This window comes from Tenrec ecaudatus, chromosome 17 (genome assembly GCF_050624435.1).
Source record: "Tenrec ecaudatus isolate mTenEca1 chromosome 17, mTenEca1.hap1, whole genome shotgun sequence".
NCBI lineage: Eukaryota > Metazoa > Chordata > Mammalia > Afrosoricida > Tenrecidae > Tenrec > Tenrec ecaudatus.
In genome coordinates, this window is record NC_134546.1 from 24762500 (window position 1) to 24789836 (window position 27337).

Genomic DNA, 27337 nt, shown 5'->3' on the forward strand with positions numbered 1-27337 from the left:
GTGTGTGATAAGGCATGCGCTTTCAGCCTTCTGTAACGATCCGAAGATTGTTCCATATTCAGGAAGGTATTCCCCGTTGGAGGTGTTTTGATATATCCCTTCCCTTTCAGAATCCACGGCGATACATAGACGGCGTAGGGGTTTCTTGGCGATCGTCTTTGTAGAAATATGGCAGGATGCAGTTGAGAGTGGGGACCCACTTAGGTGTCCCGCTGTGACTCGCATATGCCAAGTTGGGCATTTCTGCGGGATCTCAGAGCCACGAAAGAAACCCAGTCTAAATATCGTCTGGTTTTTAGCTCCGAGTTACTGTAGCATCGTTGAGAAATGCCTCAATAAGAACAGCCCAAATTGAACACATATGCTTCTCTGGTTCCAGCTATTCGTGCTGTTCTTTCTTAGCAATTTCCGGGGGGAGGGGAAAAAAGTCTGGGAATCTGTCTTTCGTTCCTGTCATCAAGCTTTTTAGACGGTTATTTGTTAATCAGTGACTTCTCTTATAGCAAGCACTGGATACACTTTAGTCCCCTACAAAGCCGCAACGCTGGTAGGCGTTCGTTCAGTGGGTTCGAGGCAGTGGATAAAATGAGAAGGAGGCTGTGGGCAGCCAAATCCAAGGCTCGACAAGATGGCTAAGGGTCTTGGGCTGGACCCTGGGGCCAGGAGTCTTTACAGTTCCTTTGCTGCCCGGCGGTAATAACGTAAACCGCCAGCTGGAGAGAAAGAATGAAAATGAAGGCTCAGAGGTGGAAGTGAGAGTCTAAGAAAAATGACTAAACTCTAAGTTATTACCCATCATTAAGAGAATGATATTGAAGTCCCTAGGTAGGACAGAGGGTTAAGCACTTGACTACCAACTGAAAGGTTGAGAGTTTGAACCCACCCAGAAGCACCGCCGAAGCAAAGCCTGGTGCCCTGTTTCAGACAGGACACCATCTCGACAATCCTCTGGGGGCACTTCTGTGCCTCTGACGGGCGCTCCGGGAGCTGGAAATGACTCCAGGGTGCTTGTGTCTTGCTTTAAAGAGTATAGAAGATAGCAGACGTTAGACCAAGCAAGTGAAACGTGTGTCCAGTGAAATGATATGGAGAACTATTCAAGTAGAAAATGATTCAGCACTCTCCCTTGAAATATCTGGACTTTGGTAACATTAACAAGAACGGAACGATTATTAAGGAAAGATGAGAAATTTCTGTTTGGCTTCTTTTTGTCTCACCAATGGACAGGCCAACTAGTTTGAAATATAGAGCAGATGGAAAGGAAATGTGAAGAATTTGAGATTAACAAAGAGAGGTGGATCAGTTGATGAGACTGGTGGAATGTCTGCGGCACACTGAAATCAACAGGGGCAGGGAGCTGAGGGAGGCATTGGAGGCAGGGAAATGGGTGACTATGGACGAGAAAACTCGCAAAGTGAGGGACTCGGTGAGTTCCAGAGGTCGTTGGGAAGGACTCCTCCCTGTACCTTCTCCTTCCCGTAAGGGTTCCGGTAACCCGTGAGCCTTTCTGCCTCCTCCGTGGAAATGTGAGCTTCCCGATGCTAGCGAGCTGGGAGACCTTGTCCCATGTACACTCTCAGAGGGAGTAAATGTGGCAGTTTTTAAATTGAATTGATAGTAGACTCCTAGAAGAATATAAATCACGATGTCTCTTACATAAATGAGATGTCAGGAAGGTAGGGAAATGAATGGACAAGTTGGGGCTGAGGACATGCAGTCTTTGTCATGACCCCGATAACACAGAGAACTTTAACAAAGATCCCTGGGAGAAAACTGGTTGGTGCACAGCCAACCATAAGGCATCATCAAGGTGCAATACAAGGGTTGGGGACAGTCAAACGAAGGACAATGATGAGTAAGCTAACAATTACAATGAAGTGTAAGTGGGTGACTCGGTGAGCCGTCCTCCAAGAGTCCTTATACTGCACGTGCCCAAAATAATTGGGATTGGCGGAAAAAGATTTCACATGCATGGAACATGTTTTAGGAGTGCCACATGACCCTGGCCATGGGAAGCGTGAAGTAAATCATAATCTCAGCTGCCATTTTTTGGAATCGTTATGTTGTGTTTACAACACTAAGCAATTTACCCCCCACTCACTAATTTTATGGTCACCAGGTCAAGCAAGTAATAAAGTCTTCCATCAACTGAAAGGCCTTCCATTTCATGTACTTCAAATGTGGTATTCATTTCCCATGGAGGATAGACTGGAGTCTGTACCCCTTATATATTCAGTGGGCATTTTTAAAGTGCTGTTTATGAACCAAGCACTACAGACAGTCCACACTTCCCCTTTAAGAAGTTCACCCCTTGGAGATATGTCATGGATAACTCAGAATGCCAAGGCCATGACAGGTATGGAGGTGGCCAGAGGAAAGATGGGCCTACGGCTCTTTCTAGAAGAAAAAGTGTTGTCTTCAGAAGCTGTTCAATTAAGGTCATCCTGACTTCTGTCCTAGACCAGACCATCGTTCATTCTGATGCCGATAAAGTCGCCATGTGTTGGGGTCTGCCTGAGGACCATTAACAGTAACAATAAAGAATAACTGTGTGATATAACAACAAAACAGATTTTTAAAAAGTATGACTTTCTTTTAAATTCCAGATATAAATGAATGTGAACAACCCGGGCTCTGTGGTCCTCATGGGGAGTGTCTAAACACGGCTGGCTCTTTTCACTGTGTCTGTGAACAGGGCTTCTCCATCTCTGCAGGTGGCCCCACATGTGAAGGTAAGATGAATCATCAAATCACGTGGGGATGGTACGAAGCAGGGAGGAGGTCACTGTCTGTTTAATAGGCAAAGATTCTAAGACAGTTCAGGGCTCCCAAACATGTGTGCTTCCAGGTGACGCATCCCTGAAAGCTTACCTTGGGGATTCTTGTGGTTTACAAATGGTAACCCAAGGCTTTTGTAGTGACAATACTCGCAGACTACCTGACTCTTGGTGCAAAATTAATGGACTGAAATATTCAGGGAAGACAATTTCATGTGCATGTGTGAGGCCTAAAGGAAAAAATTGAAGACCTCCTTGGTGTGACCTGAAGCCCTGTTTTGATTTGATTGTTCTGTGCATTGATCGCATCAATTCTGTTTGTACAAAAATAAGAGATGGTTTAACTCTTATAGCCTTAGCTCAAAGACATTATATACCTCTTACTATTTCCACAAAATCGAAGTAAGTGGTAAGACGTTAAAATCACACAGGTGGTTTCTTGTTTATAACCTTTATGTGAAGGTAAGTCCAAAGTACTGCACCTAGAGTTCTACCTCCTACAGCAGCTAACCAACATGCACAGTCTATCCCCAAGGAAACCAGGGAAAGTTTGTTTCTGCAATCAGTTAGGGTGCCTTCTACACCAACACAAAAGCCGGTCAAAATGGTGGCTTTCGACAGTATCTCTGTTCCCGTTCCATTGAGTACAGAGAGGCCAACTCAGAAGTTTGTGACAGCCAGTGTACGGGATCCCCAGAGGTACTTTTGGTCGAGTTTTCTCAAAGGACAGAGGAAGATCATGGAGCCTACATCTGAAGAGGTGTCAAGAAAATGAAAAACTACGTTGGTGAGAAAGGGCCAGAAAAAGTTGCCATGAGAAGTGATTTTCTATCAAGATGAAGCACCTGTTTATTCTTCAAGGATAGCATGGGCCGCCCTGCAAGAACTTCCCTAGGAAACCACTCCCCATCCACCCCGCAGGTCCGAGCCTGCCCCTTCAGACTGGGTTTTATGCTAAAAGCTCATATAACATTGAAAAGAAACACACGTTGAATCCCCCTACGGATACTAAAACTGGTATTTTGACATGGAGTACATGGAAACGTGTCCAAATCTTCCGGGAACGGTGATAGAGAAGGAAATCTCACCCTTTAGAAGAGTGTAGACCTTGATTAAGGGTCGGGAGAAAGACCAGCTTCATGTTTTGATACTTTTCTCTTACAAAAGTTTGTGTTATTTTGTTTAATCCTTTTTTGAGTTACCTAGTATGCTCTCAGGGACTTGTTACTGATTATTACCACAACCACTTTTTATTACCTATTATTTTTTTTTGATAAGTTGAGGTATAATACATCCGAACATTTCAAAAAGTAAACGGAACATTTTCTTTTAATCACAATTTTGATCTATCTCTTTGAGAATCTAGGTGTTCAAAGCACGCTATAGTCCCAAGAAGTAAACTGGAAAGGTTCTCGTTGAGGCCTAAGATAGTACTCTGAAAAACTAGTCCAACAAGATGTGTCCGGTCTCCTTGCTAGTGTTACAGAGGGGCCTGGCTGTGGATGACAGCCAGGTTCGTTGGATATGGAGGTATCATTTTCTGAGAGATAAACTGACCAGCAGTAGAAGATGATTCACATTGCCTCTTGGTAAACAGACAAAACAGCCCATGCCAGACATGGCTGGAAGAAAGATGGTAGAGACCTTAGGCTTTGAGCAAAAGGACTGAAGGGATTGGACGAGACCTGGGGTTGGGAAAGGGAGAAAACATCCCAACAGTGCGTCAGCTCTGAAAGATGGAAAGCAAATATGATTTGGTGGTTTGTGAGGTTTTAGAGAAGGCAGACCTCCCTCTGGAGAGACTGCGGTGTTCACCAGCAACGGCAGAGAATGTTAGCTCATCAGGGCCATTGTGAAACTACGGAAAGATGCAGCTTCTGTCGTTCTAAGTCGTGGCCAGGGAAGGCTGCTTTCACGGAAAACGGTTCCAAGTCAGAACCGCTGATGGCTTGTGCCGTGCCACGTTCAGGGGGGAAAAAAAGCCAGTCACTTCCAGTGCCCTCCAGGCAAAGCCAGGGTTCCCGAAGAATGTACCAGGTTTAAATAAATTCACATTTATTTTGTCTCCTGTATGAATTATTTTTCTTAATTTGTTACCTTTTAAAACATTGATTTCTCCGGTGCCAGAGTTACATAATCATTCTAATGGAAACTCCAATCTTGTCGGCTGTGACTCGGTGAAGAATGCTTTTGAAAATATATATTTTTAGAAAATGTATAGTGCTTTGTAAAGCTGCCCACTTTCTGAACCATAAGCAAGGCCGTTTTATAAGTGGCACTGGGTGTCATTCGGAATCTCGTGCTGACATGCATCAGGATAACTGAAATCCTTCTAGTAGGCATGTCGCTCCCTTGCTATTATAAGCTCTGCAAGGTTTCCATAGTTTAGGGGCGTAATCCAATATACCAAACTTATCCACACTTTCTTTTGTTGGACTTAGTCTGAAACTTGTGGCAGTAGCTCCGTGTCCTGACTTTACCCCGGGTTGTGGTTGAGCATGAAGCCAGCTCATGGGATTGGTGTTTAGTGATGGAGCTGATGTGCCTAGTACTTGAATTAAAACGGAGAAGGGGCTGGCATTCTCTCTTCATGCCCATTCACCAACCTGCTTCCGGTCAAAGCAGTTGAGGCCAGGGTTGGCATGCGTTGCCCTGAGCAAGACTAAGTGAGCCCAGAGTAATATTTCCATCAGATGCTGGCTGCAGCTAAAGAGAGGGTGGCCCTCCCCCCTTGTTTCCCATGGCGCAGCCAGTTGTCGGTGTCTGGTTGTAGTTAGTGAACCAGAATGAAGAGGCATGCTCTGTAAAGACCAATTATCTCGAGCAGAATGGCAGGTTTTACAGAAAGAAAGACGATGCTATTGGCCTGCCCCTCGCCAGTTGTTTGTGGTGCTCAGGTGTGTGTACCTGAGCCTGAGCCTGAGCGGGAGGGGACACATTGGCTCTCCTGGGAGATGAAGAGCAGTGGTGTTGCTTGAAGTTCAGCAGGAGTGAGGTGGCAACTAGGTGGGGAGTGCGCATCTATTCTTTGCTTAGTCGGTCACTCAACAAATATTTACTGTATGCCTGCCTTATGCCACGCACTATTAAGAAGGCAAAACACACGTGGTCCTTATCCACAGACAAGTAATGTTCCAGGAGGGAGCCAGAGCAATTGTAAGTAGTCCTTGTAGATCCATGCGTGTTCATATTTAAGCAATAGGCTATCATGACACTTTATGGCCAGAGACACATGCAGAGCGTGGCTTGCCATATGTAATAAAATGCCCCAGATCTGTATTCAGAAAAATTTTAAGGGAATGGGATGCTTCTTTTTAAAACAGTTACAGCAAAAGACATAGAACATTAAATCAAAGATACATAGAATAAAGCTACCTTTCTAACCCTTTTGAGGAGGCCTTCAGGGCATTCATGATATTGTCCCTCCATCACCATAATCCAGTTCAAAAACTTTCCATCACCCCAAACAGAAGCCTGCGTATTAAGCAGCCATACCTCCTGCTGCTGGCAGAACCACATCTGTTTTCTACCACTGCGAATATGTGTATTGTGGACATTTCCTATGAATGAATTCAGACAATTTGTGGGCTATTTTTTTACCTCTCTCTCTTCACTCAGCACTGTGCTTTTACCACCTTTATCCACGTTGTGGCATTTCTCACCACCTCCCTTCTATGTACTATGGAGGCACATTCAGAATGGGGCCTGCTCAAGGCCTGAGTGCTCTGTACTTGTCTTTCATCTTCAACTGTAACTCAGTTCCATTTGCCTTTCCACTCTCTAGCAGAGCCATGACCTGGTACATGAAATCACAGGAAACCTTTTCCTTCTTGCACTCAGCCCCCTGGTCTTGATTTCCTGTTACCTTATTTATTTTTCTTTACTTAAAAAAGGTGCCCTTTGGCCCATTTACTTGTTTTGGTCATTATTTTCATTGTATCATTTTCATTTATATGAAAAAGAAGGATGATCGTACGTTTCAGCCGAGTAAGGGTTTGGTTTCACGGTTTGTAGCGGAACGGGAGTGAGTGGCAGAGTAGTCGTGGCAGATACTGGTATCATCTTCCCCTGTGGGGTCTTCTGGCCCCTGCCTTTGCCTCACTGTGCTCCCAGACCCTGAGCTCCCGTGCTCTCGCCTCATGCCTCCGGGCTAGGTGGGGCTTTCTATAATAGCTGGGAGAGTTGGGTGCATCAGGCATCTCTAGGTTTCTTTTCTCCAGTCTGTTCTTGCCACAGAGTAGCCATGCCGAGTTAGCAGGGACCCCCAAAATGCTATAGCACAGATGGATCACCAGTAACTTACATGATGGGGGCACCTTTCTGCCATTGTTCATCATCCTTGATTAACCAGCCCACCTGTTGCTGTCAAGTTATTTTGAATCCCCACGACCCCACATGAGAGTTTGGAGATGATGAAGTCTGTCTGTTTTTCTAGGTGCCTCTCGATAAACCTAAACCTCCAGCTCTTTGGTGAATAGCCAAGGACATTAACCACGTCACCACTCAAGGACTCTCCATTTTCACTCGGTCAAGGCTAATGCGATCGCCAAACCGTGACCAAAATCACCCCTAAAAACCCCATCTTCTAGCAAATATCCTCACCCCTTCCTTTGCCAACCATTGCTTATGATATGTGCTGGCTATTCTAGCTGACTAGGCTATTCTGGCAAACAAAACAATGCCCACTTTTTGGAATAATAAACAATAAAGTGATAAGTATAAGTAGACTGTGTAATATGTTAGAAAGTGAAAAATACCATGAAAAAAGGAGAGCATTGAGAAAATCGAGGACTAGCGCAAGGAGTGGGAAGCCGTTACGGGTTCACTGGGCCATTCTCACGGACATGGGCATTGAGTGCAAGGAATGCTAAGGTGTTTTTTTTCTAGATAAACACAGAGTCCTACTAAGTGCCTCTCTTCCTTAAGATAGTCTTCCACTGGTTTAATGATAAAGACCTATCACCACTATCCACACAGGCAAACCCATGAAGGTTCCTTTCCTCCTGCCATCAGGAATGCCAGACCTTGGAATAGAACAACCAGATGGATACATTTCCGACATTCCCAATTGCTTATTGGAAAGGAAAAAAAACAAACATTTTTTTATTGCAATTCTATATTCCACTCTGTTTTTTCCTCCCCTAGATGATGATGATGATGTGTTCTCACTGTTAAAAATAATACTCCGGATTGAATATCCAAATCAATAACATGTTCCCTCAGTTTTCCGAGCAATTATTATTTTAAAAATTGAGAATGACAGGGTTGGAATCCACGGCCATTGGGTTAATTCTGACTCACAGTAACTCTTTGGAGTTTCCTAAACTGTGAATCTTTACGTGAAAAGACGGCTTCATTTTTCTCCTGCTGCACAGCTGGTAGGTTTCACGCGCCGACCTTGTGGTTAGAAACCCAATGTTAACCCACTCCACTACGAGTGCTCCAAAAAAGGGTGGCAGGGAACTTCTTGCAGCATCTAGCCTGAACTCTGACCCCTGTAGGGGTCTAACCAAAGTCACCTAAGCACCGAGTCTTCACTGAAAAGCAGCTGCAGAGACTGTACTACCACAGCCTTTTCACATAGCTACCTTAAGTCGCTTCTTGCTAGTTGATCTGTTTAAAGGGGGAAGCAAGAGCTTGGAATGGGAACGATGACTAGTCTCCCAGAGCTTAGTAATGGCAGGATTATCATAAAACTCAAAAAAGTTGGGTCTAAACTCTGCAGAATAACTTGTGTTCACCGGGGAGCAGAAAAGACAGTAAAGGCAGTTTTTGCCAAATCAGAAATAAAAGTGAATTGGGAGCAGGAGCGGCTTGTTTTCAGAGTTTCAGGTATTTCCCCCACCCTCCCACCCCCGAATCAGAATAGAATGAAAGTCTAAAGCCAACGTTGACAGGGAGCCAAGGCAATTCGTGGGTTTTGTGGCATGGGATAGAACTCCATATCTATCACCAAAGAGAAAATATTTTTTAAGAATGACTTCGCCAAGTAGGACATTGCGGTACCTCGACATGATAATACATTCCATCTGGCTGCTTGGCCCAGAGATTTGTAGGTGTTTAGCAGTTTTAGGGTCTGAAACTAAAAAAACTTCGTAAGAGGATACGATGTCAGTATGTCTTCCTCCTCTTCCCAAAAGGGGGGAGTTTCGTGTAACGCTTAGAATCCTTCTTCCACATAAGCAAAGAAAAAGGACCACGTAGCTCTCCAGGTAAGGCTAGGAAGCGGGCGGCACCCCCTCTGCAGGCTCTGCAGGCTACTGTTCTCCCCACGGCAGAAGTGGGTGAAAATGGATGTTTAAATCATTAGGGAAAGAGCTGAGGAAACTTTGCTGGAATAGGCTGCACTTGGGTCTGGAAGCAGATTTTCCACGCATTGCTTGAGTATCTTTTGTCTATCAACATTTTTACAAAGAAACTGGGAATAGTAGCAAGAAAAAAGAGCAATCGAGAGTGTTCCCAAAGCCTTTATCCCTGCTGACCTTTGCAAACCCCAGAGCTATGGAAACTCATAGAAGGAGAAGTTAACACCACCTTTGTAGCCAAAAAGGAGACTCCAGGCTGCCAGCGAGCACAATCAGGGACGAGGCAAGCAGGCCCTGCCTGCCTGATATGGACGCTGCCCATGCCCACCCCCACCCCCCGGGGTCCTGGCATCTGTTTTGCAAATCATTGGGCCACAGCAAATGATTGGTGACACAGTGGTTCACGCATCGCTGCTAAGCTCCTGGGCAGTGCTTCCAGCCTACCAGTCATTCTGCGAGAGAAAGATGGAGTTATCAGCTACCCTCTTGGAAACCTGAGGGAGCAGTCCGACCCTGCCCCACCGTGTCATCACCACTCGAGTGGCTGTGGGTTTGGTGTTGGTGTTTGATGCCGTGAAGAACCCAACTTCTCGTTGGCCCATGGGAGGTGGTTGTAAACAGTTCTTTCTTAGTTGACCTCTACATGTGTTGGGTGCAAGTGGAATGCCAGGGTGGGACCAGTAATGAATGCAATTGGCTGCTCACTGAAAGATGCCAGCCCACTCAGGTACCTCATAAGAAAGACCTGGCAGTTGACTTCCAAAACATGAGCCATGGACAACCAGGTGGTAACGGTTCTACTCTGACACCCATGCAGTTGCTATGAGTCGAAGTTGTCAGCAACAGGTTAAGATAAATACATCAATTCCAGACTCAATACTGAAGAGAGAGAATTTGAGTGAGGTTGAGTTTAAGGAGTTGGTTCATACGGTTATGGAGGGTGGGCAAATCCAAAATCCACAGGCTGGGAATTCCTACAGGGCATCTTGGTTAGGGCTTCAACCCTTCAATGGGAAACCCAAGCTTCTCTCTGAAGGCCTTCCTTCAACTGATTGAATGAGGCCCACTCATATTGGGGAGGATAATCTATAGGTCAACAGATTGTAAATGTGAATTGTATATCAGTATCGCACTGCCTAGCTAGGTGTTATGTATTACTCATTTTTCATTTTATAGCTATAAAGAAATATGTGTATATAGACAAATCCTGTTATTTTTCTGTGGAGACCCCTGACACATGCTATTACGATTGTTTTAATAAAGCCATGAAATCAGGTCAGAGGTATATCAGTGTCACCGCTACTCACAATGGGGCTCCGAGAAAACCCAACAAGCAGCTAGACAAACATTTGGCCCCAAAGTGAACACCATGGCCTAGCCAACTGACCCTCAAAAAAACAATTATCACGCACCGATAGCCAGTATGGATTGAGTTCTTGTTATAGACCAGGTACTTGGCTGAATACATTCATCTACTTTCTCGTTTAATCTTCACAACAAACTACTATGTAGATTAAGTATCAATTAAATATCCTGATGGCTGTAATCTCAATCTCTTGCCCCTCTTTTTCTCTGTCTCTAATAGCGTCCCTTTAAGACACAGTAGAAGCTCCCTAGTCAGGTTCCGAGTCGAACTACGGGAGTAGAAGCAGCTGGTGGTTTCAAACTGCTCACCTTAACAACCCATCGAGTAACCACCAGGGCTCCTTGTTGGCTGTCATAAGCATGTTACAGTAAGGACTTAGAAAATATTAATGAGAAATACCAAGATGGTAATTTCTCACTTCCTAAACCAAAAGAACCAACTCATTGCCATTGAGTTGAGTCCAGCGCATAGTGACTGAGATCTTTATCCAAATGTTGTTTTTCTCAGTGGTCACCTCTTCTGACCTCTGTTCTACGATTTCCTCCACCTGCTCACACCTCCTCTTTCCCTCTGTTTCTTAGTGTTCTCTTTAGCATCATACTTTATATGTTTATCGTGTGCTTTGTTTATTTTTAGACCCCAAGACCAGGGACACCAGGTTCTCACCACCTGATTCACCGCTATATGCATTGGGAACAATAGTCCCAGCACCATAAATATTTGACAAATGAGTGGAGGGATACAGAAAGCGTCGGTAGTTCTTCCTGTACCAGCAAGAGACTATAGTAAAAAAGGTCACTCCGAGGTCAAATGAGTCCTGCACTTTTGGAAAGCCTTCCTTTTAGTTATTGAATTCACAGTGGAGTAGCCATTGAGTATAGCACTGGTGAGAGGATAAGTCATCTGAATCCAGGAAAGTCACTACACCATGTGAGCCTCAGTTCCTCATCTGGTGGTGGTGGTTTCTGCCCTCGGGTCAGCTCCCGACACATGCTGACCCCATAGACAGAGGAACAAAATGCTGCTCAGTCTGCATCGTCTCCTTGATGGCCATTGGGGATCCGGCTACTGTGATGCATAGAGGATTTCATCGGCTGATTTGGGGGCGTAGGTTTCCAGGCCCGTCTTCTTAGTCTGTCTTAGTGGGAAAGCTCGGCTGAAACCTCCCCAGCATCGCAGCAGCAGACAAGGCTCCACTGACAGCCGCTGGCTGACCTGAGGTGCATTGGCTAGACGCTGAATCCACACCGACTACAGTGAAGACAAGAATTCCACCACGTAACGGCCACTGCTCCCGTTTCCGCATCCGTGGGACAGGAATAATAACAGTCCCTGGTGACATTGTGGGACAGCTCGTTATCCTAATGAGTGTTGACACATATCAGCATAAGGGAAGTTCAGCCTGTAGAATGTACTCATTGGACATTGGTACAATGGGAGTCATTGGTACTGTTTCAGAACTTACTAACACCGGAGTCAGGTCATTGCCATTTGTTCCCTTAAGTGAGCCCCTAAAGGCAGGGGGCTCGCAGTACTTACTTATTTGCCTCTTAAGGATGCAAAAACATTCTTATGGAATTATGGTGGTGCAGGGGTTTAGCACCCAAACATGACTGCTAACTGACAGTTTTGCAGTTCAAACCCACCAGTCTACTTCCATAAAGATTCATAGCCTTGAAAACCCTATGAATGATGTAATTCGACTCTATCCTACAGAATGTATTATATTATCAATGTTTAGATAATATATAACCCATAGTGGTTATTTGTTATCTCTAAGTCCAGGTCTGCATATATATATATGTATATAATAATATTCTCTCTCATTTTAAATTCTGAATTTATTTACAGTCTTATAGAATATAGTGACTTTATAAAGCAATGTAATAGTGTCATTCTTCACTCCTTAACAGTTCCTTATGACTAACCTGCCCCATCTACTTCCTCAGTATTTATTTGAAGCATTAAATGGCTTCATGTGTCAGTCACCTGTACACGGAAGGCCGGTGCTGATGCTTATATTCAAATGTTGGAGCTTCTATTTCTAGAGGTGCATTATTTTCTCCATTTTCATAAGAGATCCTTCTTGGCCTCTTCTTTAAATACAGAAAAATAAAAAGTCAAATAATTTTTTAAAAATGAGAATTTTTATTTGGCTGATCTTTTATTGCCTCTGGGGCCTAAATGTCACAAAGATGAATCTGGGGTTTGCTATGTTTGGCCTCTGCTTGGGGCTTACTCCCTGTCCTTGTTGGCAGCTACCTCTTAGCATAGAAAGATGTTATGAAAACAAGACATGCACGGTATGCTCTAAATTTAGAGCAAGATGAAATATTTTTAAAATCCCAGTTGTAAAAAGTAAGAAACTATGATATTAATGTAAGGAAAATCTAAATATCCATAAATTGATATTGTGACAAAATAATAGTGCCTTTTAAAATCTTATATGGTGGTTTGAATATTTTATGTTATCTTTTTTCATTGTGGTAGGGCAACTGAAATTAACAGGATATTTTTCATAAGTATCTAAGGGTCTCTGCTCTGGATAGCATCACTTTTACTCACAAGAAAGTTAAATATTTTGCTTTTTATGATCAGAAGAGAGCCTAAAACATTGATTTTTGTGAGGCTCTGTCTTAGATGTTTTGTACTACTGTAACAGAAATACTGCAACTGGATTGCTTTAGTAAGCACAGTGATTCTCTCAGGGTCTAAGAGGTAACACTTCCCAATGCAAGCTACCAGCTCTAGGGGAAGGCATTGTGTCTGTGCTGACTCTGAGGGAAGGTTTTTGTTTCACTTCAACATCGGGGCCTTTCTTTTCTTTCTTTTTTTGGCTTTTTTTTTACATTGTCACTTCTTTTTAAAAAATAATTTTATTGGGTGCTCTTACAGATATTATAACAACCCATAATTCAATTAAATCCAGCATAATCATTTTTAAAAAACCAAACATTTTCTTTTTTCTTGAAATCTTTGATATCATCTCACCTTTATCCCCACCCTTCCCCATTCCACCCCTCAGGAACCCTTATGTATTAGATTATATATTATTATCTTCTTTATTCCTTTATTTTGCCATGCCTTACACCATCCAGTGTATTTGTTCACCTACAATTCTGTTCTTCGTTCCCTTAGAGTGGGGTTGTACAGCCATCGTTACCACGTGCTAGTTTTAACCTAATTTCAAGTTATTTTCTTTATACCTTACAGATCATAGTGAACTTTTAACTTAAGATACAGAGGTTTTATTGCACTTGAACGGAGTTGACCTATCAGTGGCCACCCTGTCCCTCATGCTAAGTAGGATGTGTGCCCGTTGTACGTTGCATGCTTTCTAGTGGCTGTTAGGTGCTGCCAGGTTGGTTCTGAGTCATCGCAACCTCATGGACAGCGGGAGAAGTCCTTCTCAGTCCAGTGCGCTTCCCAGCCTTTCCTAAGTGGAAGCCCAGGGTTGAGGCACGGTGTCAGTCCATCCTGCTGAAGGTACTCCTCTTTCTCTCTGGTCTTCTGCTCAACAAAGCATGGTTGTCTTCTCTTCAGACTGTTCGCTGCTCGAGAACATATCCAAAGTATGTGAGACAGAAGCTCCCAATCCTAGCTTCTAAGAGTTGAGTTATATAGTGCAATACAGTGTGCACAGAAATAGGAATGAATGACCGATGCCACATATAATGCGGACGAAACTCACAAACAAGACTCAGTGAAAAAACTCAGACACTTTTGAGAATGATGAGGGTAATAAGTGTACAAATGTGCTTGACACAATGGATGGATGGATTGTGATACGAGTTTACGAGCCCCCCAAAATGATTTTTAAAAAAGTAAAACTCAGACACAAAAGAGTACGTATTGTGTGATTCCAGTTATCTACTGTTCCCAAAACAGGCCAGTCCACTGCGATGAAGCAGAACAGAGGTTACTGCCACGTGGGGTAATCACCAGGAGGGGCAGGAGAGAGGGCTGTGGAGGCTGGTAATTCAGAGAACTCACTCTGCAGGTGCACCACATTGTAGCCCGGCGGTCCTTGTACATTTCTGGATGCATTTTAAATGATCAATTTAAAGTTTTACTCTAAAAACAATCTACACAGTTGCATTTCCCAGGTAAAGACAACCTTGCCGCTTTAAAAAGCTCATATTGTCGATCTGTATTCCTGGTACGCAGTGGACTGTAGAGTAGGAGACTCTGGGTATTAATTCGCACCATCATTTATTACCTGCCCTCACTTAGCATGCCTTTCAATTACCCGTTAAGTCTCTGAAAGACATTTTCCTCTCGTTTCAAATTGAAGTCATTTTTTAAAAACAGGAACACAGGCAAAAATAAGAGCACACACAATACAGTAAATAGTGTCTTAATAATTGAACTACATCACTGTATAACCCATTTGAAGTCAAGGGGGTTATTGGAACACTCTATCCCCATTACTCTACCCTTTTGGTTTTTTTGGTTTTTATTTATTTGACTTAGAGAATGGTGAAGAGATGCCTACTGGTGTATTGGCTGGAGCTCTCAGAAGCAACACAAACAAGTCTCACATGTTAACACACCAGATGCTACACGGGAAAGGTGTGGCAGTCGGCTTCCATAAAGACTACGGCCGTAGGGTCCCCACGAGTCCAGATCAACCCCATGACAGTGGACTTGCTGGGGAAACAGTATCTAAACATTGGGTTAAAGCTTCAAGGCCAAGTACCTTATTTATAGGAAGCTATGGATGATGGTGAAAACTCAAAAAACATTTACAAAGTTGGCGCATAGATTAAGCCGTGTCATTGTTTATTTTTCATGACAATCTCGTGATTTTTCGTCATTTTTTTTGTTTTCTCTCCTTTATTTTTATTTATTTTTTAAAAACATTTTATTAGGGACTCATACAACTCTTATCACAATCCATACATAGACATACATCAGTTGTATAAAGCACATCTGTACATTCTTTGCCCTAATCATTTTCAAAGCATTTGCTCTCCACTTAAGCCCTTTTTACGCATTTTTATAAGAACCTATAAATGATCATCTGAGAATTTTATAACTGAGAAAGGCCTTCTGTTGTCTTTCTATACAAATGACTTTTATTTTTCCATCTTGGAATTTCTTCCATTATGGATTTTTTCCTACAGAATTATTTAGTATAATTGAGACCAGCTTGATTTGTTTGTTTCATGGAAATATTTGCTTCAAGCTAGGTAACTAGAAATATTCTCTTCAGCCTTACAATTATCTAGGACATGTCTGATTATGGGATCGTTAATTTTAACCCACCCTCTTCAATATGAATATATATGCAGGCTTTTAAACACAAAATATATATTATTAAAACTCCTAAAATTTCCATGTTTGCTTTTTCAGCTGCTTGCCTTGCTCTTTAGGATTGTTCTTTTAACTGAGTCTCTGGCTTCCAGGTTCTTCGTTCTCATAACGATTGCTTTTGTCCTTTTCATCTGCAACACAAAAGTGCTTTCCAAGTCTGCCTTTGATAATTTCAAATACAGTTCCTGTTTTAAAAAGTTCTACTTTTAAAAAATATCCATCAATTCAGCTTTATTTTGACTCTTGGTGTAGGCAGGCCCCTGTGGTATTGATTTTAGAAGGATGAATACCAGATGAGCCCCAGGAGTTGAAGATTAATGATGTCCCAAATGCCCAGCTCAGCCAACATGCTCTTCTGCCCCATTGCCCTCCACTTCCCTCTCGCATATATTTCCTCACAGCCCTGGGTTTCTGCCATTTGCTGCGATGCCCCAGAAATTCACAAAGCTTTGAGAGAATGTTCCACACAAAAGTGGGTGCTGTTAAATCCCAAGTCTGAAGCAATGAGTCAAATCCCAAGAAGCAATGAGTCAAATGCAAGGACCAGAATCAGAAGCCCTGAATGTCCAAGACCCACAACAGATCTGCTACCAAAGCAGTCAGGAAATAGAGGCTTGGCTTTCCGGATGGGTTACCATTATACAGCTCCGTATGTATTTACCCCATCACGAGAAACAAAGGGTGGTGTCTGAGTCACACCCTCAACTAAGGTAGAAACAAAGGGTGTGGCTTGGTTCACATCTTTACTAAGGTCAGACCGTAATCCTGCCCCACTCCCGTCTGTTAGTATACTAGAGAATGTCCTTTCAAATGGGACTCCAGCCGCAGGCATGTAGAGTCTGGAATTACAATAATGAATTATTGGTAGAAGGACCATATTAATTGATTATGACTCAAACACTAGTTTTTCTAGCTTGACTCCAATGCCTTTGGAGGTTCATTCTTCCATGTTATGATGATGAGGCTTGGGCTTTGGTGATACTAGGATATGCCATCTTATTCAGGCCCTTCATTAATACCTAAGGAACAGGAAAAGACGCATTTCCAGCATAAGTCTGGGTCAGAAAAGGCTGGGTAATTAACAATGACATAGATAAAAATGTGACCTGGGAGCTGCCAGAGGAGAGAGTATCTGTGACAGAAGAAACATCGTGAGCGAATATTTGAAAGCAAATTATTTCATAGGGCTAGGAATAATCTATGTAAGTCAGTTGGGGTTGAACATGTGAGGGGAATAAAGTGATAGATCAGCGATAGATCGATATACTTACTGGAAAGGCTGGCAATGGCCACATTGTGAGAGACCTGTTTGCTTGCGTTGGACAAGTATTTATTGTGCACCTTTCCTAGGTGATGGACCTATAGTGGTGGCTGAAACAGACATGTTCTCTGCCTTTATGAACCTGCTTGCGTAGGAGGCAAGTGATGAATATCCCAGCAAGCGTATGATGATGGCCCATTGCAACTGCTGTGGAGGAAAGGATAGATTCCGTGAGGAGAGGCAGCCAGAAGCAAAGTCTCATTCGGATTGAAGGATCTCTTTAAGAAAAGATCAGTTGAGCTCCAGTCTGAACGATGAGTTGCCCATTTGAAGAGCAGGTTGGGAGCAGCCGGGGGGTAGAGCACTCCCAGGAGGTGGTGTAACAAGGGCAAAGGCCCTGAGGCAGGAAAGTACATGGTGTACCCAAGAAAGTGGGAAAAAGTCATCCCTGGTCCATAGTGAGATGGAGGCCTGATGAGGGATGGGGCTGGGAAACCATGGCTAAAAGGGGAAGAGGAAAGTCCCGAACATGCATGACAACGGAGTCCAACCAAAGGGAGGCTTCAGGAAGAACGAAAGATCACCTGCACTGAATATTATTGGAAGAACTATTAATGACAGCCATCAAGAAGCATCCTTTGGCGTTGACAAATTGATGGCATTGTTAAAAGGGGCTTCTGTGGAGCCTTGTCTAGGGGAGCCCCCAAGTTGCCTCTCAGAGTCAATGAGATGTGGAGACAACATGCGTAGACTGCAGGTTACATGGTGAGCAGGTCTGTGGTCTGGGCTGAAGGGACTATGGTGCGAAGAAGTTTGTTCCCAGGCGATGTCTGATCCTGATGCAATGATCCACTAGAGAAGGAAAAAGAATGAGGCGCAGGGTAGCAGGTCCACTCAGAAGAGCAAATTGCTGGAGAGGTCAGTGCAGAAGAGCTCCAAAGGGCCTGCAGCAAGGACCCTGCTCAGACTACTATTCATGAAGGAAACTGGGGGAGGTTGGAGTAAGGTTAAGCTGGATTGGATTATTTCCAGAGGTGGAGTCATTCTATCATTATAGACGGTTATTGGGTGACAAAACAGAACCCCTGGTAGGAGACGAGTTTTGGAAAGGGGGGGGGGTGGGATTTCTTATTCGTTCAAACCCCAAACCTCTGAAAAAGGTTGAAGAGGAGGGGAAAGGTGCAAGATGAAACCAAGAGAGAAACTTAGAAGGAGGTGATGATTGAATGCGGGCAGGTGATTAAGGACGGAGCCCAAGGTTTGGGATCTGAGGACGGGGACGATGGGTGTGATTTTAGAGGTGGTTTTCAGTAGGATGTTTTTAGCTGTGGTGACTGTATGTTCACACAAGGTTGATTAAAATCAGAGTGGTGTGTTGGTTTGGTTTCTCTGGCACTGATATCTGCTTATGGGAAGTACACGAGATTGCTCTGGGGTGATTTTTAAAAGGAACATGTAAGTAAATCTCTTTAAAGTCATGAGTTTCAAGGCTGATGAAAATGATCTTTCATCGGCCAGCCTTGTTTTCTGGGATTTATGTGTCGGGGAGTCGGATGCAAGGTAACCTGCTCCCTTCTTCAGAAGTTTGCGTTTCTCAGTTCAAGGCTAAGTTCAAGGCAGTTGTAGGACCTTCAAGGTTCCCCACTTATTTTCCTGCCCGGATCTGCCAGCAAACCCATGGTCGTCAGACACCACACAAAGACCTCGTCTTTACTGGACTGGCTTCTCCCCATTTCCTAGAACAAAAGTTATTTTTCATAACACACAGGACCCATGTTCTCCGGCCTTGCTGGTCTTGCCAGACCTCAGTGGACTGATTTAAAAGGCACTTTCCATATCTCATTGTATTGTCTGGACCTTCTCCAAATCGACATTTTTATGTTCCTAGAGGCTGTATTTCATTACCCCGTCCTCGCCCCCGCCCCTTAATGCCCCGGGCTCATCTCCCTTTGACAAGCTTCCCTCTTGTTTTATGAGAGACACCGCAATCTATTTTGGGCCAGTCGCCATGCCATTTGAAAATTACTTTGGGCAGCTCTTCAGCTGGTTTAACATCTTTCAATCCCACTTCTTGGCTGGGAGGTACTGTCTCCTGCTCGGCTTCCTTGCCTGTGAGTAAGAAGGGTGAGGGCGGCATTCCCCCGAAGCAGGAACTCTGTATTCCTTCCAATATAAGCCCCTTCTTTGGGGGATCTATTTTCCTATGATACTGGCACCAATTATTTAACCAATTCCAGTTGGTCAGGAAACTCCAGACTCTGAAGTGTGCAGTGGGGTATTTCCTTTGGTGGCGAGATCCAGGGGACACAGCCCAGGAACTCCGTCATGCCTCAGGGCCTTCTCTTCCAAGAGTCTTCTCTTTGGGACGTACAGTAATTAGATTTCTAGCGTGATGATACTTCTTGTTTTGAGGACCAAGATGCCGAGGTCAGAGAGTGTTTTATTCAACTGAACGTCAACACGTAATGTGTCCAGGTCTAACAGTGTGTGTGTTCCATCTTGATAGCTTCAAATTTGATGGATTTTTGTCCCTGTCTCGGGACTGTCTGTTTGGATCCATCCCTGTGGTGGAGGCCCAAGGATGGGATGGACAAAGCATCCATAGATTCCGACGTTTGTTCCTAGACTCAGCTCCACTGTGAGTTTACCCTTAGACAAGTTGCTTTCCTGCGCAGTACCTCAGATTTCTGGTTCTTAAATCAAAGGGGTTGAGTTAGAAAATACTCGATCCTGATACCAAATGCGTCAAGTTTGGAGTTGTCTATAAATGTTGTAATGACAGGGAAGTCTTCCTCCTCAACCCTGCAGTTGCTGTGGAGATTTTTCTGGAAATGATTTGCTAAAAATGGCCTTTCTGTGCCCATCGGGTTTTCTGAGTGACGTGGCAGCAGGAGGAAGGCTTCCATGAGCTTCCTCCTCTCATGGGCAAATGTGACTTGCTCACGCTGAGGGAAATCAGGAGGACAGAGTTAGGAGATGTTAAGGTGAGAAAGAGAAACATTAAAAACCACCACCACAAAACTCAGAACAAAACCAATTGAAGAGTGTTCAATTCTGAGAAAAAGAAAACCAAATCATTTCACACACCAACTATGCCCCAATACAGTTTCTAACATACACAGACTTCTTTCACCAACAGAGACTAGTGGGACAGCGGATGTTTATATGCAGCCAAGTTCACTGTGGAAGTTTGAGAGCATAGTGTTTATGTCTTGGTCAAGAAACCAGCTTCGCTTCACCACAGCCCCCTCTAGAAACCCACGCCTCCTTTCTACGCTCCTTCTTAGAATTCAAATTCCCGAAGTGGATCAGTGACGGACACTTCTCCTTGTACTGGCCTTGTGAAACCCACAGGATCAGCTCTACCCTGTTCTGTAGGGTCCCTATGAGGCAGAATCCATTCGATGGCTTTAAGGGTTTTTTTTGGTATGTGTGTGTTGTTTGCTTTATTTCATTTTTAATAAAATAAGCTTTGAAAAACTCTCGGTACATTGAAAAATATGTTAAGGAAAAGCACAAGGACAGGGAAAATCGATCTGCTCAATATGTCTAGAGTCGCTGCTGTAGATAGGTGCTATCAAGTCTTTTGTCTACTCATAGCAACCATATGTGACTGCGTGAACATGCCCCCCCCTCCTATGGTTTCCTAGACTACACTCTTTATGCGAGCATTTGTTCAGCATTTCTCCAGGGGAGCCTCTGGGTGGATTTGAACCACCCACCTTGTGGTTAGCAGCTGATCACTTAACCATTGTGCTACCAGAGCTCCTTCCTTTGGAGTTAAGACCATCAAACAGTGGGCTTGGTAGATTTTGACCACATTGCTACTTTAACAGCAAGCCACTGGCAGTTCCAACACGCGTGGCCAGGCTCTGTGACGCTTTCTGATATGAAGGTTATCTTGTTACTGGGGCTTCACATGAAATGATCCCGTGTCTGCAGTCTGTATTTTCAAGATCTTCACAGCCAACAAAACATTAATATTTATGTCTACTTTGTTCAATAAAATATAAATAGCCAACGTTTGAGTTTTTTAAAAGCAAGTCATTCTTAGAGTTGTGTAACCCTATGATTGCTCGTTAGCACTCATCTGTTAGATAATAATAATAATAATAGTAGTCGTAATAATATTGTGCTTGACTCTTAGAGATCCACTAACAAAATTGTTTTTGTAATTTGATAAAAATCACCCTTCGTGAAGCAAAAATAAAACCTCTGATTTGGATGATTGAAAATTGAGTTTTCATTTCAACAAAATGGGCTGATTTTTCACCTATCCATTTAATAAAGCTTACATTCAATTGGTAAGCTTTTACTTTAACATAATGCATATTCTTAGAGGCCTTTCTTTCCCTTTTTGTTTTATCAGAGTTAATTGTAGCAGCTGTTAACATTTTATTTGTAGATAGGAACAAGGGATACTATACCAGAGTTCATAATCATCAAAGGCAATTCTAATGAAATTAAATTGGAGAGGTTTGTTTTGTTAATTTAAAAAATATATATATGTACAGGTCATTAGAGAACAAAAGCAAATGATGTTTTGTTATTAAGCACTTACCTCATCTTAATGAGAACATAAGGGTTACTATGCGTTACATTACAGTTGACTCTTGAGTAACATGTGAACTGCACAGTTCCACTTAACCTTGACTTTTTTCAATAAATATTTTAGGAGAAAAATCTTAGGATATTTGTGATGATTGAAGAAAACTCACAGGTGAACTCTTTTTGAGGTGCTGTGGACTCATTTCTTACTTATAGCGACCGTCTGTACAAAAGAACAAAACACCACCCAGTCATGTGCCATTCTGACAGTTGTTGCCTTTGAGCTCATTGATGAAGCCGCCATGTCTGTCCATCCCCTTGACCACCTTCCTCTGGATCTCTGGCTTTGTGCTTTACCAAGCAAGAGATTCTTTTGCAGGGAATGGTCTCTCTTGACAACATGTACAAAGTACATTAAATTAAATCTCACTCTCCTTGCTTCTGTGGAACATTCTGCTTGTGTTTCTTCTAAAACAATTTGTGTGTTGTTCAGGCAGTCCATAGCACTGCCAATGTTTTTCACCCACACCGTAATGAAAATGTCCCAATTCCCTTTCCATCTTCCTCATTCATTGTCCCACTTTCACATGCATGTGACGCAATTGAATTTACTATGATTTGGATCAAGCACACTTTCGGTCTCAAGGTGACATCCTTGCCCTTCAACACTTTAAGGAGCTCTTGGGCAGCAGGCTTGCCCAGCGCAGTACATCATTTGATTTGTTTGCTGTGGCTTCCATGATCATGGGTGGTAGATCCAAGCAAGATGATAGCTCTGACAGCTTCATCTTTCCTCCGTTTATCATTGTGCTTTGTATCAGTCCAGTTGTGAGGATTTGGGTTTCGCTTACGTTGAGTTGTAACTCATAGTGAAGGCTGCAGTCTTTGGTCTTCATCGGCAAGTGCTTTAAGTCTTCCGTGCTCGTGTCATTGGCATATCGTAGCTGGTGAAGAAGCCTTCTCCCAGACCTGGCTATGTTCTTCATATCGTACCATGTTAGCTCGGCATACAGATTGAATAAGTATGGTGAAAGATACCAACATGACACACACCTTTCCTGACTTGAAATCATTCCTTATGTCCACATTCTTTCCCCATGACTGTCTCTCAGTCCATGTACAGGTTCTGCATAAGCATAATGAGATGTCCTGGAATTCCCATTTTTCTCAACATTGTCCATATTATTGTGATCCTGGCCGCTGAATGCCTTTGTATAGTCAACAAAAACAAGTAAATCTCTCTCTAGTTTTCTCTGCCTTCAGCCAAGACCCATCTGAGTCAGCAGTGGTATCCCTCGCACCATGCCCTCCTCTGACTCTGGCTTAAATTTCTTGCAACTCCCTGTCCTGTCTAGTGGCTACAGCCATTATTGAATTCTCTTCAGCAAAGTTGTAGTTGACTGTGATATTAATAATAATATTTGATAATGTCCATATTATACTGGGTTGTCTATGTATGAAAGGTGCACAAATATTGGATCTCTTTCAGTCACTTGACCAGGTAACTATCTTCCAAATTTCTGACTTAGATCATCAATTTGGGGGGCCTTGTTTTTTGATAATCCCTTCAGTGAGCTTAGTCTCCCCCCTCCCCCTGGCTTTCAGTGGCGTGAGTTCTTGATGACATGCTACCTCTTGAGCAGGTCGGCTGTTGACCAGTTTTCCTGATACCGCGTTGTATGTCTTCTGTCCATCTTCTGTTGATGCTTCTCAGCATCCTTCAATATCTTGCCCATAGAATCTTTCAGTATTGCAAGTTGAGGATTGAATTTTTCTTGTTCTTTCAGCTGGAGATACGATGAGCATTTTCTTCCTTTTTTATTTTCTAACTCTAGGACTTTGCACATTTTATTATAATATTTGAGCTATCTTTTGAAATTCCTTCCTTTTCACCATTTTTCGTTAATCTACATTCACGAACACATTTTAGAGCCATTTCTGACACCCACCTTGAACCCTATGTAGCATAGAAATTGTTGACAAAATTTCCAAAAAATTTTATAAGTCATGAATACATAAAATTTATGTAGATAGCAATCCACATGATCATTTATTACCATAAAACAAATGGTACTTTTATTACCACACACAAATGACAAAAAATGTCATTAAAAAGTGAAAGATTATCCAAACTTATGTACACACAGCTTGTTAGGGTGCCATTTTCTGTAGAGAGAAATGTAGACTAGTGTAAAGATGCAACATGAAATCTTAACAGTATAAATTTAACTGTAGTACACACTGCACTACCGTAGCACGGAGCCGCTTCCTGTTACACTGAGCTCCTGTGTTGTGTCCGCCTAAAGTGCTGTGTGACACTCATCGCCGCTGCATGGGCACTTCACCTCTCCGGAAATTGCCTATCACCGTGAAAAGTCATTTCCTGCAGTTCTCCTGTACTTTCCACTTCTGTTGAGCGACACCCTGGGACTCACACAAAGGCCCGTTAGTGATGTTACAGGGGCTCCCAAGAAAGTCATGACATTACAAAATTAAGTTGAATTGCTTGGTAGGCCCTTTCGATGGAGGTCTGCAGCTGAGGTCACTGCCGTTTCAAGCTCAATGGATCCATTGTACGGACCAGTGTAGGGAAAAAGGAAATGTGTGGGGCTGTCTCTGCAGCCATCCCAGCAGGAACAGAAAGACCTGGCACTTTTATTAAAGTATATTTTCATCTTGTATTGCAGTATAGCTTTTATGTGGGTGAAGTATATTATACATCCAGCCATCAACTATGTGTTAACGGTTTATGTTATTGTTAAGGCTTCTGGTGAACAGTGGGCTGTTAGTACTGAAGTGTTGGCAGAGTAAAACTGGGTTTCCAACTGTGCAGGGCATGTGCCCCTTTAACACGCGTATTGTTCAGGGGCCAACTGTACATCACTTTAATAAAATAATACTCGTTGAAGAACTGATCTTCAGCATTCATCCCATGGTAATTTTTTTTGATTCATTGAAAAAAGGTTAATGGCCTTTCTCTATTAATGACTACTAGTGAATTTGAGACTGCAAGACACCCAGCCATTCATATCCGACCCAGGGACTGTACACCTTCTGATTATTCAGCAACTGTGACAGTAACAAGAAACCACTGTCTGTTGTGATTGTGCAATAACAGCTGCATGGAATTAATAACAAGGAAACCAAGAGACTGATTCACTTCAAGTGTCTGCACCAAAGAGCCAAGAGGATTCTAGTAGCTCCCTTTCCCTTCCTCTTCCTTTCCAACCTCTTTCCCATTTCCCAATCTCGCCCAATCCCTGTCCTTGACAACCATTTCTGTATGAACTGCTGGTGAGAAAGAAGCTGTGGGAACACACGCTGTTGGTTGGGCTCAGCTGACGATCCCCCTGGAGAATCTCCCCAGCCAGCAGTCATGCACAGAGTGCTGTGGGCACCTGGAGCAGTCAGGGACGTTTCGGTCATCAAGGAGGCTCTTCTTGGGCTGCTGGCTCCCAAAGCCCCCTGAGGTGTTTTTCAGCAAAGCAAATGGAGAAGGACTGGCTTCTAGTAGAGAGACATGTACGCCAAGTCCGTTAGGAAGGAAGGGCAGTGGAATTGTCAAAGAACTCTCATAGACTGATACGGCTAGAGCAATGGTTCTCAACCTGTGGGTCGCGACCCCTTTGGGGGTCAAATGACCCTTTCACAGGGGTTGCCCAATTCATAACAGTAGAAAAAACAGTGATGAAGTAGCAACGAAAATAATTTATGGTTGGGGTCACCACAACATGAGGAACTGTATTAAAGAGTTGCGGCATTCGGAAGGTTGAGGACCATCGGGCTAGCGGGTAAAGTGGTACAGGGAACTGTGCCTAGTCACGTGGCCAGGAGCCAGATGACGAAAGAATGCGCTATGCTCTGTGAAGAAGAGAGGTCTTTGTCTTCTACCCAGGAGAAGATCCTGAACGGGCTGAGCAAAGGAATGGCATAACAGATAACACATGTTAGAAAGCAAACACGGGCAGCTGTTGGGATCAGAGGGAGGGAGGCAAGCCTCGCGAGGGGAAAGGAATTGGGAGGAGGAGGTGGCTGCACTGCTCAGGTGAGATGGATCTGAGGACATGGCAGGAGAGAGACCAAGTTCGTAAGATACGAGGAGTAGGAGGCCTGCAGGGAATGGTCTGGGGTGACACTGAGATTGGCCTTGATGAGTTGCTTTGCTGGGAGTCCCCGATTAAGGGGACACAGGAGAAGTTGGGGTGAGATTAGAAGAGGCATGAGAATAAGCTTGTTTATTAGGAGCAAATCTAGTTGGTAATAGATAAATAGCCTCAAGAGAGATTAGGAAATGGGCAGTATGTCAGTGATGATTATGTCTCTCAGTTTCTTTCCAGGCCTTAGGTCAGCGGTTCTCAGCCTGTGGACGTCACAGTTGCAAAATGACAGTGATAAAGTAGCAACAAAAATAATGTTATGGTTGGGCGGTCACCACCACATGAGGAACTGTATGTTGAGAACCACTGCCTTAGCTCTTGTGGCTCAGTCAGTACCACAGCCTCTGTGGCAAAGCCCGTTGCAGGAGCTGAGTGCGAGGCGGGGTCTGTGAAGTGATTAGGTGACGTGCTGCAGTTCCTCATTTTGTGGTTGTCATCAGTAAATAAGCTGTGACCCCACTCTCGGGCTGACACTGAAAAGGAAACAGATTTATTGAATGTCATCTTTGTGTTAGATGCTGCCAAGGGATTGATTGATTTTTAATATTGTTAACTAAATATTAGTCTGTAAGTTCATTGAACCCTGGTAGTGTAGTGGTTATGTGTTGGGCTGCCATCCGCATGGTTGGCAGTTCTAAACCACAAGCAGCTCCTAGGGAAAAAGACTGGGCTTTCTACTCCCGTTGTCAACCGTTATAGTCTCAGAAAACGCCCCCAGGGGTCTCTAGGAGTCAGCATTGCCTTGTGGCAGTGTGTTTGGGAGTTCAAGTCGGGGAAGGTATTAAAGTCGAGATGTTTGGAAAGGAAGACCGAGGTCAGGAAGTTGGCAGACTCATAGGAAGAGAGCCTGGGACTTGAGTTGGTGATGACGGCAAAGACGACATGTGCTGGAGAAGAGAGCCTGACTAGACAGAAAGATTCGGGATTCCACAGCGGGCTGCAGGAATTGAAACTGGGCCGGGCTAAGGAGGGTGGAGAGGGAGTCCTGAGGACGAAGCGAATCTCAGCACGGAGGCCTTGGCAGACACCCGCTTCATGCTGGGAAAGGGGCAGGTGAGCCAGAGTGTCTAAAGTGGGAGAACGAGAAGGATACTCTGTCATGCGGCGTGGGTGAGAAGAGTTTAAGGAGGGGTGACAACCAGACCTGGAGGGCTGGGAGAGGACTGCTGGCAGTTGATCACTGGATTTAGTGATGGACACTCATCATTAGCCTCTCTCAGGAGCGCCCACTGTCTAAAATGTTAGGAAGCCAGAGTCATTGAGGAAGGGAATGGAGAGGTATAATAATGACCATTATTATAATTATACACGTATACTATTACTGTGAGTCGATTCCAATTCACGGTGAGCGCACATGGGCAGAGAGAAACTGCTCGACTCTATTTTCAAGTCTCGAACTTTCTGAAGGGGATTGCCAGGCTTGTCTTCCGAGGCATGCCCAGGGGTGTTTGAACCCCTGCCTCCAGGGATGGTATAGGAGGGTGCTTTTACAGAGGTCATGAAAAAAAAATGGAATGAGAAGGCCATGGGATTTTTTCCCATGAACTTTTTGAAACCTCCTCATTCATTTATACATAACAAATAGGTCGAAATATGTTTAATATCGG

General features: G+C 43.7%; 1 protein-coding gene across 10 annotated transcripts in view; it reads left to right on the forward strand.

Moving 5' to 3' along the window:
* Positions 1 to 27337, forward strand: part of LTBP1 (latent transforming growth factor beta binding protein 1) — a 436575-nt gene that overhangs the window by 355190 nt on the left and 54048 nt on the right. For all 10 annotated transcript variants that reach the window (XM_075536011.1, XM_075536010.1, XM_075536014.1 and 7 more), the window contains one exon: positions 2607 to 2732. In XM_075536011.1, coding sequence (XP_075392126.1) covers positions 2607 to 2732 — 126 coding nt within the window. The remainder of the gene's footprint in view (positions 1 to 2606; positions 2733 to 27337) is intronic.